General features: G+C 44.4%; 2 protein-coding genes and 1 long non-coding RNA gene across 7 annotated transcripts in view; 1 reads left to right on the top strand and 2 right to left on the bottom strand.

Annotated features, from left to right (window-relative positions):
* The window catches only part of LOC132457798 (uncharacterized), a 14,185-nt gene extending 12,577 nt beyond the window's left edge, over positions 1-1,608 (bottom strand). The window contains exon 1 of the long non-coding RNA XR_009525769.1: positions 1,094-1,608. This is a non-coding gene — a long non-coding RNA (uncharacterized LOC132457798). The remainder of the gene's footprint in view (positions 1-1,093) is intronic.
* The window catches only part of LOC132457784 (cytosolic 5'-nucleotidase 1A-like), a 13,447-nt gene extending 6,802 nt beyond the window's left edge, over positions 1-6,645 (top strand). For all 3 annotated transcript variants that reach the window (XM_060052129.1, XM_060052131.1, XM_060052128.1), the window contains 3 exons: positions 1,625-1,747; positions 2,164-2,348; positions 3,662-6,645. In XM_060052129.1, coding sequence (XP_059908112.1) covers positions 1,625-1,747; positions 2,164-2,348; positions 3,662-4,036 — 683 coding nt within the window. In that variant the 3' untranslated portion in view covers positions 4,037-6,645. The remainder of the gene's footprint in view (positions 1-1,624; positions 1,748-2,163; positions 2,349-3,661) is intronic.
* LOC132457787 (uncharacterized) lies at positions 4,519-16,165 on the bottom strand. 3 transcript variants are annotated; one of them, XM_060052135.1, is made up of 5 exons: positions 15,516-16,160; positions 12,632-12,692; positions 12,471-12,503; positions 12,144-12,305; positions 4,519-7,403 (listed from the first exon to the last, which is right to left on the bottom strand). In XM_060052135.1, the coding sequence occupies exons 1-5, from the start codon at positions 16,005-16,007 to the stop codon at positions 7,279-7,281; spliced, it is 873 nt and encodes a 290-aa protein (XP_059908118.1). In that variant the 5' UTR covers positions 16,008-16,160; the 3' UTR covers positions 4,519-7,278. The 3 variants fall into 3 exon arrangements, with proteins under 3 accessions (XP_059908118.1, XP_059908119.1, XP_059908120.1); XM_060052136.1 differs by lacking the exon at positions 12,471-12,503 and having other exon boundaries at positions 15,516-16,162; XM_060052137.1 differs by lacking the exons at positions 12,144-12,305; positions 12,471-12,503; positions 12,632-12,692 and having other exon boundaries at positions 15,516-16,165.

The raw sequence follows: 16,165 nt of genomic DNA, 5'->3' as shown, positions 1-16,165 counted from the left end.
ACCTCATTAAAAATTTATATTTTGCACCTCCTATTTTATTTGAATTTTTTAAGAATCCCATTCATTTCCTATGGAGAACCGCTTTTCGCTCAATAGCTTCCGAGTTATGGGATCTAGATACGCCAGACCTGTCCTTCTATGTGTTACTAAAAATGTAGATAAAATAGGAGGTGTACAATATGAATTTTTAGCGAGGCGTGTCTTGTTAGTACCACATAGCAGGACAGGTCTGCATTGGTCTGGGGTGTCTGGGTCCCATAACTCGGAAGCTATTGAGCAAAAAGCCTTTTTCCATAGGAAATGAATGGGATCCATAAAAAATTTAAATCAAATAGGAGGTACAAAATATGCATTTTTCGTGAGGTGTGTCTTGTTAGTACCACATACCAGGACAGGTCCGCATTAATCTGTGTCTGGGTCCCATAACTCGGATGCTATTGAGCAAAAAGCAATTTTCCATAGGAAATTAATGGGATAATTTATTAATTGTCCCTATAAAACAAGGCAGTAGGAGCAAATGGGTGTCGTATTGTTTTCTGCCAACACAGTGAAAGTAAAGCAGGAACTGCTGATGAAGCCGAAATGAATATCCAAATATCTGTTGAATGTCCAACATCAAACTAACTTCACCACGGTGCAGCGAGTTTTGTTATGGCGCTTGCTAGCTGGAGTCCTCCATTGCCACAGTGGGGCTGACCCCATGACCCACTGCCAAACACACACACACGCTCTGCAAAAAGCAAAGAGGATAGGCTATAATAAGTCAACAAGCCACTTCTACATTGAAGTGAAGCGAACACCAGGGGCGCTATGGAACATAGAAAGAAGAGTGAAAGGATGGTTGACCACTAGTCCTCCTCATGTAGGCCGACATTTATTGTTGGCGACTGTGCCACGACGGTTTGCAACCATGACTCGTGTAAAGCGCTGTCGCCTTGGTGCTGCCCCAGCCGATCGTAGGCCTATCTGATAAAACATGCCAAAGCACACATCAACTAAACTATCCCCGTAGCCGGTGGGTAGACGCGCTAAAACGTCCTGTCCGGACACCAGCGTGCTTGGACAAAGTGTCTGTCAAAGGTTGAAATCAAACCTTGGTTGTAGACTGGCCAAATAGTTTTGTTAAAATCATCTTCTGAATCCTCCATCTTGTCAAACTTGGTTTCTTTCCGACGAGAACGGACGAGAATCGCCGTAAAATAACAGGAAACCCTGCGTAACTCCGCCGCAAAGTAGGCTATGTTTTGCCTAGAAGATTCCTAACTGAGTGAAATTATCTCCCCTCATCTTATTGGCTGATGTTATGTGGTACACCCCGCAGAGATTTCTGATATTTCTATATTATGCTCTCTAAGTTTGGTCATTTATTAGACGTTCAGCCCTAGCACTGCGTAACTCCCGGGACTCTGATGGCGTTAAATGTTAATATTACAACATGGATTAACTATTTAGTTATGGTACATTGGTACATTCCACAAATACCTACATCAATATGCAGTTTCTCTAATATATTTCAACATTGTAGTTGATATATGGTAAAAGAGCAGTGATTCAAGCTTATGAACTCCTGACAAAAGCATTTCATTTTTGGTTTGCTTCATGTGTTTTTTTTTTTTTTTTTTAGAGTTGTTCATTGAGCGCTTCTGCATGACTGGAGGAAACAGTCCTATTGGCTACCTAAAGGCCTATCACACCAACCTATACCTGTCAGCCGACTCAACCAAAGTTAGAGAGGCACTGGAGGAAGGTACGTTAGTATGAATGAACTGTCGGGGGGGGGGGGGGGGGGGGGTGTGTCATTGACAACTATTGACAATTCAACTTAGTGTCGTTGATGTGTAGTTCTCTTAGCTGGACTTTTAATTGTAAAGCATAATAGCGCCAGCAAATGGCCCCAAGCGAGCCGTACCTTCGAAAAACTTTTATGCATAAGCTACAACGCCCGTTTTCATTACACAACACGTCGAATTAAAAGTAATTGAGTACAATGATCTCATCAATGTTTCAGAAAGACGTTGAGTCATGTGGATTTATGGATTATCCAATTTAATTGGCAACATTTTCATGCCCCTGTGGAGTTTTAGGTCCCAGTTGGCTTTTTAGCAAAGAGTTGATCTGATCAACTGGACAAATCTGTGTGAATGTTCCGCGCCTCTCCACCAGGGATCGCTGCGGCTACCATGTTCGCGCCGGAGAAGATGACTGAGGTGTCGGAGGCCCAGCTGCGCGTGGCCTTCGACGGAGACGCGGTCCTCTTCTCCGACGAGTCCGAGCGGATCTTCAAGGCCCACGGACTCGACAAGTTCTTTGAGCACGAGAAGGCCCATGAAAACAAGCCACTGGACCATGTATGGCCCGAGGAATATATTCAGTACCTTTTTATTAATAATGAAAATGTACTGCAAGATTTAACATGAGATTACTCACCGCTGTTGAACCTAGAACAATGAACCTAGAGCCTTGAAGTTAGTTAACATAAAAAAAGTCTTTAGTGCACATTTCAAAAGCAACATTTTTGCATTGTGAGCGAAGTTGGCCTAGGACGGCAGTACATCTCATGAATAATTCTTAAGAAGATTTGACATGACACCTCGCTGGTTTAATCCAAGTTAATGAAAATGTTGACACTGCTGGTGATGACCACTGAATAGCGCGTACGATTTTGGTTCGATTCCTATCTCTTTTTCCAATGCAATTTGTTACAATCAAGTTAGGTTAAGGTCTAAATTAAAAAATTGGAAATGGTTAGATAAGGTATTGATTAGAGATTTGTTAAGTGTAGGTATACGGTTAGACATGGTTACGTTTAGGTAGTCAATTGAAGACGGTTTAGTAAAAGACAAAAGTATGTTAGAGGTGGTTCAGTTAAAGGGTAGTTTTAAATAAAATATTTTGCCATTTATTAAAGGAGACATATGATGGTGTTTCCTCAACAAGTAAACATAGTATTTCAGTTCCAGAAAACATGTTTTTGAAGCTGTTTGATGGAAAAGCTTTTAGGAAGAAAAACTCACCTACTGCTATTCCCCTCTGTTTCAGTCCCTTCAGAATGCGCTGTTTCTGGCGTCTGTAGCTTTAATGCAAATGAGCTGAACCACAGCATGGAGGTGAAGGGATTGCTGCCATTTGCGGACTCCTGGAGCTCTATATCTATATAATATTATATAATATTATAGATGGGTGTTTATATAATAATATATCTAAAATATCACGGCCAAAAGCTATGTTATCATTCGATATTATCAGCAGTCCGGCAGCTCCGGCGGGGGGAGCTCGGCGGCAGTCCGGCAGAGAAAGGAATTCCCCCCGCCGGAGCTGCTCGTCCGCTGGCCCACAAAATCTTAGCTATCGGAGTGGGGAAGTGGGAGGCAATATTCAATTGTGCCCCTTTCGTACGTAGGAGGGGTCGCCGAAACTGACTCGCTCGTTTTTTACCGTAGGCGGGGTACTTTCAGAAATGTATTTCTCACTCAAATAATAGTACAGACCATTTTCAAAGTTTGTATGTGTGTGGGAGCACCAGAGACCGAAAACAACACCCAAAATCCCAGGGAAAGTGTCGTTTTCATAATATGTCCCCTTTAAATACATCTGTACAACGAATATAGATTGATCCGAGTATTATGGTTTCAGGCGCCTACTCTTTCCCTGCTTTTCCCAGGGGCCGTTGAAGGGATTCCTGGAGGCTTTGGGGAAGCTGCAGAAGAAGTTCTATGCCAAAGGCCAGCGGATGGACTGTCCTATTCGCACTTACTTGGTGACGGCTCGCAGTGCAGCCAGTTCAGGGACCCGGGCTCTAAACACTCTTCGATCGTGGGGCCTGGAGATCGACGAGGCTCTTTTCCTGGCCGGGGCCCCAAAAGGGCCGATGCTGGAGAAAATTCGGCCCCACATATTTTTTGATGATCAGATGTTCCACGTGGAGGGAGCAGCAGAGCTGGGGACAGTTGCATGTCACGTGCCCTACGGCATCGCTCAGAGAGTGGGCCCCAAAAAGCAGGTTAAGGACACAGAGACCCCTATGGCAGCCATTTAGTGTGGAATTAAGAGGAAGTCGTTTTCCTATGTTCCTATTTATTTAAAACATGAATGATAATCGTACATGGACTGGATAAGGCAGTAATGATGTTCTTTGACTAGCTATTTGAACCATACTCAACATGCTTATATAGTAACAGTATACTTTCTGCATCCATCCATTTTGATTAAATGAAAATGATTTAAAACCCATTTAAAAATGTTTTTCTCTCCAACCACTATGTGGCGTCTCACCAGGTCTTAATTGCAATGGTGAAAAATTTCAGAGGAAAAAAGTTCCAGCAGTGTCATTACCTTCGACAAGTATGGTTGTCTAATGCTCCAACTGACCCATAACAAAAAACATTATGGTCGTTTAAGTATAAAATTCTGATGACATTGTCAGTGTTTAATCATCGAATGCACTGAAGGTCGATAACATAGTGTCATATTCAATTCTCAGGACATGGCCAAAAAAGATAGAAAATATTATTTTAGGCAAGGCAAGGCAACTTTATTTATATAGCACTATTCACAAGGCAGACTCAAATTGCTTCACATATAAATATTGTCATACAATACAATAATAGATAAGTAATGTATAAATACAAGACAGAATAACCAATAATTGTTGATTGCCAAAAGAAAACAGCTTTTTAATTTGGATGTCAAACAGGTGGTCTGCACCTTAACTCAAGCACAGGGGTGGATTACTGGATTACAAAAAACTGGATTACAGCCATAAATTATACTTGCTCATTTTATATCAATCAATGTGTCGATTCAACTAACCTCACGTTACTAAGGTGAAAAATTTTAGCCGACTTTTAGACAAGACGTCTTGTCATGGAAATGTTTACCAATACCTGAGAACAAGCTCTGTAGATCTTTCAGTGCGTACGTTTGCTGTCATGGATATGCAAAGCATAAGGCTGTTTGGGAGGGTAAAGCAGATTCATTTAAATTACCCCCTTGATTGCAACAGCACATTACGATGTAGGAGAGTGTTCGTTTCCGCACCAAATAAGTTATTTTCATGTTTTAAAATGCATTTGTAGTGTGTGAGGATGGGGTGTGTGAGGATGATGTGTCAGTATGATTAGACTCTGGGGGCAGGTGAGCCCTGCACACCTGTTGCGCATTGAGCAATCAGTGTGCCCATGTTAAACCAGCCATCGCCACACACACTCAGGAAGGTCTCTTACATCGCGACACGGAACAGTAGGTCCGGAATCATTGTCTGCAAACTGTTACACTAAACCGGTTTTCCATCATAATCCTGTGCCCTTACCTGGAGGTGCCCAGAAGTCAGCTAGGTGGTGTGTAGCATTGTCTTTGTTACAGCATTATAGCATAAGGGATCTAACTATCCAGCTCTACTCTTGCTGTGTTCAAGACAAGCCAGAAATTGAGCCACTATACGCCTTACTTCATTAAGGCCTGGTATTTAACCTTTTCAAATTGCATGACCACCGACTTTCCATCTTCTCGTCCATAACCATAGCAGACCTCTCAAATACTCGCCACCATGAAATCCTCCACCTCCCCCCTGGACCCCATGCCCTCTGAACTTGTCAAAGCCTGTTTCACCTCTCTTGCCCCACAGACACCATCAACTCCTCCCTAAACTTTGGCCCCGTTCCCCCACCTCTTAAGCTTGCTGCCATCACCCCCTCCTTAAAAAACCTGGCCTTGACTCAGACGACACCAACAACTTCATACCCATCTCCAACCTCACATTCCTCTCAAAATGACTGGAAAGAGGCGTCGCAACACAACTCAAGCAATACCTCCTCTCCAATAACCTGTACGAAACATTCCAATCCGGCTTCCGTTCCCACCACAGTACTGAAACAGCCCTACTTAAAGTCACCAACGACTTCTTACTCTCCTCTGACTCCGGCTCCCTCACTATTCTCCTCCTCCTCAACCTCAGTGCTGCCTTTGACACCGTCAATCACTCCATCCTCCTCAGCCGTCTGCAATCCATTGGCATCACTGACTCCTTGCCCTCTCCTGGTTCACCTCCTAACTGTCTGAAAGATTCCAATACATCTCCATCAACAACCACAAGTCCCACACCATCCCTGTCTCACACGGAGTCCCCCAAGGCTCAGTGCTTGGCCCAATCCTCTTCATCCTCTACATGCTCCCACTAGGTCACATCATCCGCCTCCCAAGGTCTTCAATTTCAATGTAACGCCAACGATACCCAACTGTACATCACCACCACAGCCATTACTCCTGCCATCCTCTCCACTCAACAACTGTCTCACTGACATCAAAACCTGGATGAACCACAACTTCCTCAAACTCAACGGAAATAAAACTGAAATGATCATCTTTGGCCCAAAATCCATCCTCCCCACCTCCCAGAACTTCTCACTTTGCATCGATGGTCACTCTGTCACTCCCTCCCCCCTGGTCAGAAACCTCAGCATCATCATGGACCCCACGCTCTCCTTCAAGTCCCACACAAACAATGTCAGAAAAACATCCTTCTTCCACCTCCGCAACATTGCACGCCTTCGACCCACTCTCACATCCTCAGCTGCCGGAACACTAATCCACGCCTTCATCACCTGCAGACTCGACTATTGGAATAGCATTCTATATGGCCTCCCCTCCCCTATTCTTCAAAAACTGCAATATGTACAAAACTCTGCAGCCCGACTACTTACTCACTCGCCCCTCCAGAGAACACATCACTCCCATCCTCCGTCAACTTCATTGGCTTCCCATAAAACAACGCATCAATTTCAAGATCCTCCCCACCACCTTCAAAGCGCTAAACAACTTTGCGCCCTCATACATAACAGATCTCCTCCATCGCCATTCGCCACACCCCCACTCGCCGCTGATGCCAACCTTCTCACCCCAATCAACAGGACCCAGTACCGCACCCTGGGGGACAGAGCCTTCGCCATCGCCGCCCCTAGCCTCTTCAGGACCACCTACAACATCTGACAAATCATCCTCTGCCATCTTCCACCCTCTCTCTCTCTTAATATGTTGTCTATTGTTGTGGTGATGTTTTTTTTTTTTTTTTTTTTTAATGGGATATAGTTTAGATGGCTACATTAATCTTGTTAGCATCAAGCAATTCTGTTTAACAAGGTCAACTGACACATAAAATGATAGTCACTCACTCCATTCTGTTATCAAGGATTGTTAATGCACATGGGGAAACTTGATGAATTACTTGTACACAATTCACCCAAAAAATTCAATGCTGTTTAGCCTAATGCAAATAAGTAAAGCTTAATTAACATTGTTTGTTTGTACAAGTGATTTTATACCATTTATAGCTCCTTTCAGAGCCAGTGCAGCTGCTCCCCCAACACTAGCAACTGCAGCAGTAGCAGCTGTTCCCAGACCAGCCGCACCTACAACCAAGAGAGACAAAATTATAAAGAGACACCCAAAAACGACTGGTTTGCATTGCCTATTATTCCATTATTGTCCCACCAAAAAGGAAGTAAAAAACATACAAAATATGAATATACGATTGACGTATACCGCTGCGCTGGTATACATCAATCGAGGCCCGCAAACGCGAGCCCAGCCCCCACTACCTGTAGCGCTCTAGTCTAGAATGTTTACTGCAGCAGCCTCATACTGTTTATCACCTGAAGTAGCCTAGGTTTTTCAGCTAACTTTTTGTTAGCTAAAAAAAAAAGGCTAAACGGAAGGTGGACATTGAGAACAGGGTTTTTCAAGAGAGGTGGGAGGCTGAATACATGTTCACCGATATGACGGGCAAACCCATCTGTCTTGTGTGCGGGGCAGATGTGGCCGTCACGAAAGAGTACAATTTAAGACGGCACTATGAAACGAGACATCAAGACAAGTACAAGGATATGAACATTCAACAGAAGCTACAGAAGGTAGTGGAGTTGAAACGAAGTTTGGTGTCACAGCAGATTATGTTTGTTAAAGCCAAAATACAAAGTGATGCTGCTGTAAAGGCTAGTTTCATTGTGGTGGATGAGATTGCTAAATCCGCCCGGCCCTTTACCGAGGGAGAATTTCTAAAAAACTGCTTGTTAAAAGTTTGCGATGTCGTGTGCCAAGATGAAAGACAAGCCTTTTTAAACGTCAGTCTGAGCAGAAACACTGTTGTTGATCATGCATGTGAGCTCTCCACCAATTTACAACAACAGCTGACGGAACAGGGGATTCATCGCATACTCCCTCGCTGTGGATGAGAGCACTGACACATCAGATACGGCCCAGCTGTCAATCTTCATCCGCCGAGTTGACTCGAGCCTGCGCGTTACAGAGGAACTTTTAGGACTGAAATCAATGCATGGCACAACTACCGGGAAGGATCTCTTTGATGAGGTGTGCAAATGTGTGAATGAAATGGGTCTGCCTTGGGATAAACTTGTGGGACTAACAACGGATGTCGCGCCTGCGATGTGCAGTCAAAAGAATGGATTGGTGGGCAGGATTTGGGAGTAGATGCTGGAGGTGAACGGCGCAGGTGAGCTGACAGCGTATCACTGCATCATACACCAGGAATCGTTGTGTGGCAAAGCTTTGAAAATGGATCACGCAATGAGAACTGTAACACAAGCAGTTAATTTCATTAGAGCCAAAGGTTTAAATCACCGTCAATTCAAGTCTTTTCTGGTGGAGATTGGTTCGGAATATGGTGATGTGGTCTATCACACAGAGGTGCGGTGGCTAAGCCGGGGGAGGGTGCTGAACAGATGTTTCGAGTTGCGTGAGGACATATGTCAGTTCATGGAAATCAAAGGGAAAGACACAACAGAGCTCCGGGACATAGGGTTTTGGTGTGAATGGGCGTTTCTGTGTGACATTACAAGCCATCTCAATGCGCTCAACCTGCAGCTTCAAGGGCGGGATCATGTGATCACTGACATGCACGCTGCGGTGAAGGCATTTAAACCCAAGCTGCGCCTGTGGGAGATGCAAATCCTGCGAGAAAACCTGGGCCAATTCCAGTGCTGCCAAACTATGAAAGAGCAGGTCATGGTGTTCCCAAGTGCACAATTTGCTGAAAAGCTCGGCATACTTAGCGCCGACTTCACACGCCGATTTGCCGACTTTGAAGCCCAAAAGAGTAGGTTTGAACTAGGGGTGTGACCGGGTACACGTGTACACGTGTAACCGGTTAGTAAATCATAACCATTTAGGAAAAATCAGTAAACGAAAACCGAAAAAAATAAATAATAATTTTATCAAAAATAACACATAGGCTACTATTTATTTAGCGATTAATAAAGCTATATAATATAATAGTATATAATATAATATTTGTATATATAATATCACAGCCAAAAGCTCTGTGCGCCTCCGGATGGCCGTAGCGCGGGTTGCTCTCATAGGGATTGGGCTTCTCGGGGCTTGTTTACAGGCGTTGCTATGTTTCCGGTCTTGTGTGTTCCAACGGTTTATTAGGTAGGCCTATCTAATAAATCTGTCTATTCAATACTTCATTCACTGCCTCTTCCGTGGTCATTACAATATTATGAATATACTGCGTATATTAATATGAACATATCTCAAATTATCCCACAATACATGTCCTCATATTTTCTGCGTGGGCCGATATGAATATACTGCGGGTCCTCCGACGTCTCTCCCTCTTCCACAAAAGGTAACAGGACACCGACGCTGTGCGTCGGTGTCCTGTTCGCCCTGTCTGTGCTTATTTTCCCGATAATGACCGGCGTTCTATACATTAACCCTTAGCCTACATATATATTTAGCAGAGTAGGCCTAAGTAACAAATGTGTACAAAGTTACACATGCATGAAACCGGGCTTGGGCTCATAATTACAGTTGAATCTCAATCCTTTGCTCGCTTCAAAATCTCAGCCCTGACCCTCGCTGTTGCGCGTTCACGCGCCGTGGAGCCGTGTCCCAATACCAGTTTAAAGGTAGCTTAAGGGGTCGGGGGAGGGCTAACATCCCCTCAAAATTGAGATTTTCGATGGGCACCCTCAAAGCGCTTCAGTTCTGACTTGCTCCCACAATACCTTGTGAGAAAACGGAAAATCAAGAAATATCCTAGACAAGATGGAGGGCGAAAAGATGCGACAGGATTGGAAAAACACAAATGTAAGTGTTTTCTCTGTAATTAACTATTAATTATTTTATTGATTATACTCTGCAGCCCAGCCGCGGTCTTCGAAGCCCGGCCGCGGACTCTCGGAAGATCGCGAAAGTCCGATCACGGGCTCTGCAGCCCGGCCGTCAGACTTTCGCGGGCCGCCCGACCCCGGTTCTCGGGGTCGGGCTGGATATCATGTCCGGGCTGGATATCATGTCGTATGATATCCAGATCTTCCATGTTCTAGTGACTCCAGGTTAAAAATAAGCTTTATACTAATATATTATATTATATTAGTAACATTCTATAAGTAATATTATATATACTAATATATTATATTATATTAGTAATATTACATGGTTAATCTATGTAATTTTTGGCAGTACTATATTGTGTACATAGCTATTATATATTGTACGTAACATATGGCCATATCACCCAGTTCTGGCATATAATTCCTAATTCCTTCTTATTCGTTTTCTTTCAGGACATCGCTGAGTCCACTGCCACCAGCCCCCCCACCTCTCCCTCATGCTCCTCCACCCCAGGCACCTCTTCCACCACCCCAGACACCCCTTCCAAGAGGAGAGTGCCAGGGAGCAGGCGAGGCATGAGGAGAGCGAGGCAAAGTTGGCGGAATGGTGGAGAAGATGTGATTCTCCACCATTCTCTCAAAAGCTGAGAGAGGGTGTGTGTGTGTGTATTTTTAGGTGTGCGGTTCAGTGTTTCTTGTGGGTCTGGTTATCTGCTAGGGGGCACGGGGAGGCCATGATGACGTCACAGGGTAGGGTTGTCCCATTTTTTGTAACCGTTTTTTTTTTGTAACTTTTTGTTTTTTGTAACCGTTTTTTTTTGTAAGTGTTCACACCCCTAGTTTGAACTGCTCAGTAATCCGTTTGCAGTTGACGTGGAAAGCGCACCAACCAACCCTCAAATGGAGCTGATCGAACTCCAATGTAGCGACACACTCAAGTCGAAGTATGACTCTGTTGGTGCTGCACAGTTTCCACGTTTCATCCCTGACACAATGCCCAAGCTGTGTGCTCAAGTTGCTCAAATGGTCTCTGTTTGGTAGCACATACCTATGTGAACAACTTTTCTCTGTAATGAAGTTGAACAAACCAACACACAGGAGTTGTCTCACTGATGAACATCTTCACTCAATCCTGAGGATTTCCTCAGCGCAGAGCCTGACCCCAAACATTGAGGAACTTGCGCCGAAGAAGAGATTCAGGCACCAGGGCAAATCACAGTGCAGTAAACTGAGCTTTAATGTAGCATAGGTTTCCTTTTTGCACTTTTGTATAAATTTGGATTTTAATTGAGGCATGTAAAATTAGTGTATTTTTTATTTTATTTTTAAATTTGATCTGAGTTAGATTCCTTGTTTCAGATTACATATCTATTTATATGTGTAAAACTAAGGCTGAGTTCATGTTTAGGCCTACAAATGAATAGCTAATAAGCCTAAGCTTTAGGCCACTTTCAGATTCAATATGGGTAAAACTTAAGTTCATAATAAATATTGAACATGTCCGGCCCTCGACTTGGACCCAGTTTTTTATTTCGGCCCACTGGGTATTTGAGTTTGACAGGCCTGTTGTAGATTGTAGGTGATATGGTGCACCGGTGCTAAATTATTTAAAGTCTGCTGGTTTGTCATTCTTATGCTCTCCTGTTGGTTTGCGCTACCCTTTGTTCCAGGTTACCTTCAGTCAGAGCTGTTGGTAGTTTGACCTCACCTGGACACGCATGCACCATATACTCCACACACAGCAGAGCTGTTGGTAGTTTGACCTCAACTGGACACGCATGCACCATATACTCCACACACTGCAGAGCTGTTGGTAGTTTGACCTCACCTGGACACGCATGCTGATGACCAACGTTCATTCTTTAATGTTACTGGTTGATTTTTGGTTACTTAAGAAGGAAATAAATATCTTTTTAAAGTTGTTAGTGTGAACTCCCTTTCATAGACCCAATAGGCTAATGATAATCAGTTAGGTGCGTCTGTTTTGAGTCGCCACACATATAGGCCTACCTAGTGACTGCAACACGGCCACTGTGGAGCCCGCGGCCACCGCACCTCCGTTCGCTGCGGCAGCTGCAGACATCATGCCTGCAGCCATTGACCCAGCGGTGATTCCGGCCGCGGTGAAGCCAGCGGCCCCCAGAACGAAAGGGGCAGCGACCACGGCACCACCTCGTAACAGATAAGCAGACAAGCATACTTGACAACATGATAATTACATGGAAGGATTTCAACACAAAGCATATCCGATATCAAAACGATTTGATTTAGGCCTACAAGCAAATTGTTTGACGGGCTTTATTTTAAACAGGGCAATGACTTCCAGAGATTGCTTACCAGCACCAAGTGTACCAACGACTGCGGCAGTTACTAAAAAAGGACAAAAACAATATTATTAATAATATTATAATTTTAAAGTTGTATTTCTCTTTCGTATAGGTCTATTCGAAACGCTGAATAAACCCTTCTACCAAAAATGTTAAAGAGAAGATACTTACGCAGACCCATGTTACGGCTGTCTACAAGTTTTTTTTTATTGGGGGTTGAGGGGGGGGTGGACTGGGGAAAGAGATAAATGGGAAACGGAAATACATAAGTACAACACAGCAAAGCGTTTGTCACACGTATACAGTGAAATGAAAAAGGGACTACTGCCACCTGGCGGTTGTTCATTATTTATCGAGGTAGGTTACCATGAGGAAAATAGAGCAGAGCCACTTGTGTGTCCGATTTCCCTTGAATCCTGTTTAAAATTCTGCTTAAAACATATTTATCTGCCAGCAGATTTTGAAAACACACAACTCAAATGGTCCTACCCCCTCTCCTTCAACGCTGACTCTGATTCCACCCATTCCAAGTACATGGACGCGCAATCATGCACGAGCGCGAACACAGATGCGCGAGAGCGAGCCAGGCTAGCTAGGTTGGAGTTTAGGGTTGTCTCCTAGTGCTAGGTCCAAATGTGGATTAGCTAGTTAGCTAGCTCCAGTAGCTACCGCAGGATAACAACAAACAGAACCTTACTCTGGGTCACGAGCTTTGAGTACTTGCACGTGCACAAAGGGGTCACTCGTGGGGAGCGGGGGAGGGGGAGTGCAGTACGACCGTTTGATTGACGTACTTATTGTCCAACAATGCCACTCGGTGGTTCTGAAAATCATTGGCTGGAGTTTTTCGAGCCCTGCCCGTTCCACAGATGATTGACTTATTTAATTTTCATGTCAGGCTACTTCTAACTCAGTGGCTGCAAGTGGGTTATGATAAGGATTTCAAGTAATTTTTAAGTAAAAATACACCGTCAGAGCCAGGGCGTCAGACTGGGCTGTTCTCAGCACACCACAAAGAAATTAAGAGGGTTCAAGTTCCAGTCCCCAAATTCAGTTGAACCACTACCTGGACATTTGTGATGGACAGAGCTGCCTTCAGTTTTGGGCCTATTCACATAATGGTTTTGGAATGTTTTGATTAGTTTGAGTTAGGGCTGGGCAATATATCGAATATATGCGATGTATCGCGAGATGTTCTCCAGGGGATATATAAAATGCCCCAGTCACGAACATCGAATACAAATTGGCACGTAAACTGTTTATTTTTGCCGCCGCCGGCATACTCATTGTGCGTTCACACCAAAAGCGACGGGGTGAAAAAATCCCATATAAAGTGAACGTAGACGCGTATCGGGCGAATTCTTCGCGAGAGAAAACCGGCAACAAGTTTTGATTTGTCGCGCCACACTTTCGCCATGCACAGGCGAGCGCGTTCACAAGGATTTGTGGCGCGACAAATTCGTTCGAGTTGAAATGTATTTTAATTTCTCGGGATGACAGCCAATCAGCGTTCAACAGCGTGGCCACTGAGTGACATGTCTAACGTAAACAGCCAATCAGCGTTCAACCGTCAAACTCAGTGCAGTGCAGTCCGGGGTGAACTGCAGCATGGAGGAGAAAGTGATTGTTGCCGTTTGCGACTCCCGGAGCACTATATATAATAGTATATAATATAATATAATTGTATAATATCACGGCCAAAAGCTCTGTGCGCCTCCGACGTCTCTCCCTCTTCCACAAAAGGTAAAGACATGCAATGGCACAAACACACTCACTCCCCCCGCCCGTTGCGAGTCCGCGAGATTCTCATGGACGCGCGTGTGTGACGTAGTCTGGACGGCGCGATGCTGTAGGTGTGTGTACCTCTGACCGGTGAGTGAGAACAGCCAGAGAGAGAAAAAAGGATGGAAACTGAGGATTTGGTTTTGAAAAAGAATAGCATTGGATCCGTTGTCTGGCAGTGTATATATAATAATTATTATGCAAACATTTAATAAATAATTAACGGTTTGAATAAATGCGAGATATTCATTTTGGCCCATATCGCCCAGCCCTAGCCCTAGTAGGCTACATGCATGCATGTTGAACATTTATTCAATCATTTCATTGACCAACAATATCCCGTCACACTTGGTATGGGCCGAGTTGTTCGGCGCCGAACTTAAAGGAGAAAGAGGGTGTGTGTGTGTGTGTGTGGGGGGGGGGGGGTCTTGAAGTCTATAACCCAAGCAACCATGTAAATCCTTCCACTGTCAAACATATTGGGCTCGAATTTGCGCCCTCTGTCTGACGTATATTGGGTCATGCCATTCGATGTGGGGCCACTCATATATCCCCCTACATTTCCGAAAATAGACTTGACCTGTTTGGCAGAGCAATCCGCGTGTCTGGCAGAGCAATGGGCGTGTTTGGCAAGTGGCTCCGGCTGCAGATAGACCTAGGTCACTAACCTTTGAACTCCAATCCACGAGGCTGTAGCGCCCTCTAGTGGCTAACATAGAAATAGCCATATCAACTCACAACACATCTCCCCCCTTAGTTAGTTTGCCCAACAGGCTTATAACAAACATAATGATGCCACTTCTTTAACACAAGTCAAGTGTAATAACAATTGGAAATCGTTGCAATGTTTAAACACAATTACATCATTTATTGCTTTACAACTGTATTATTTTCCGTATTTCTTATAACCAATATTGTCTCTCACACCCCTCACTTTCCTCCTTTTTTTTAAGAGGGTGTTGTTGCATTAAACCGGAAAATAAAAATGTCAACATGATACACATTCACAACAAAGGAGATAAACGTCTCTACTTTGAAACATAGTCCTTGAACCGGACAGTTTCCTTAACCTCTTTCCCTGCGAAGGTTCTCCTTGGAGAAAACCGCGGGTTGATGGGTACTACTGTAGATGGAGTGTCAAGGGGCAACAAGAGACGTGGAACCCGTGTCACAAGAAGAGTCATGGTTTAGGTCATTAGTCCCTTGTGCCACCTGTAGCATGCCTCTTCTCAAACGGCTTAAATTGCTTGAATTTGCGTGTGACTGCACTTACTTGACGAGTCATGCTGATTGCTTTTTCCAGAGTTAAATCCGATTCCAGTTGAAGCTTCTGCGACAATTCGCTATCGAGTATTCCAACGACGATGCGATCTCTTATGTGTTCATCCTTTGCTATTCCAAAGTCACAGTATTCAGCCAGTTCATAAAGACGTCTCACGAACGCCTCCACACTCTCCCCCTGTAGCTGGGAACGTCTGTGGAAACACGCACGTTCGTGGATGGTGTTCCGCTTCGGCACAAAATGCACGTCGAACTTGTTAATTACCTTATTGTAGTAATCATCCTCATCGTCTCCGAACGTGAACGTGTTGAATATCGGTTCTGCATCTTTGCCCATAGCATACAGAAGAACGTTTACTTGCACATTGTCGTCTTCTAGGTTGAGTTTTGATGCAATCCGACAAAGAGAGAAACGCTGTCTCCAGGCCGGCCATGCCGCGGGCTGGGTGAAGTCGAACGGGTCCAGCGCGTGAAACTTCGCCATTTTGCCGCTCCAAACGTGTCCTCTCAGGCCCGTCCACACGAAGCCGATTTCATGGCGAAACCGCAAAGGTCTTGTACGGTTCGGCCTTCCGTCCACACGAAGCCGGCGAATCCGCTGACCGAAACCGCAAACTTCTGAAACCACCCTCGGAGGTGGTT

Source organism: Gadus macrocephalus, chromosome 5, assembly GCF_031168955.1.
Source record: "Gadus macrocephalus chromosome 5, ASM3116895v1".
NCBI classification, from domain to species: Eukaryota; Metazoa; Chordata; class Actinopteri; order Gadiformes; family Gadidae; genus Gadus; species Gadus macrocephalus.
This window is presented reverse-complemented; position numbering and strand designations above follow the sequence as displayed.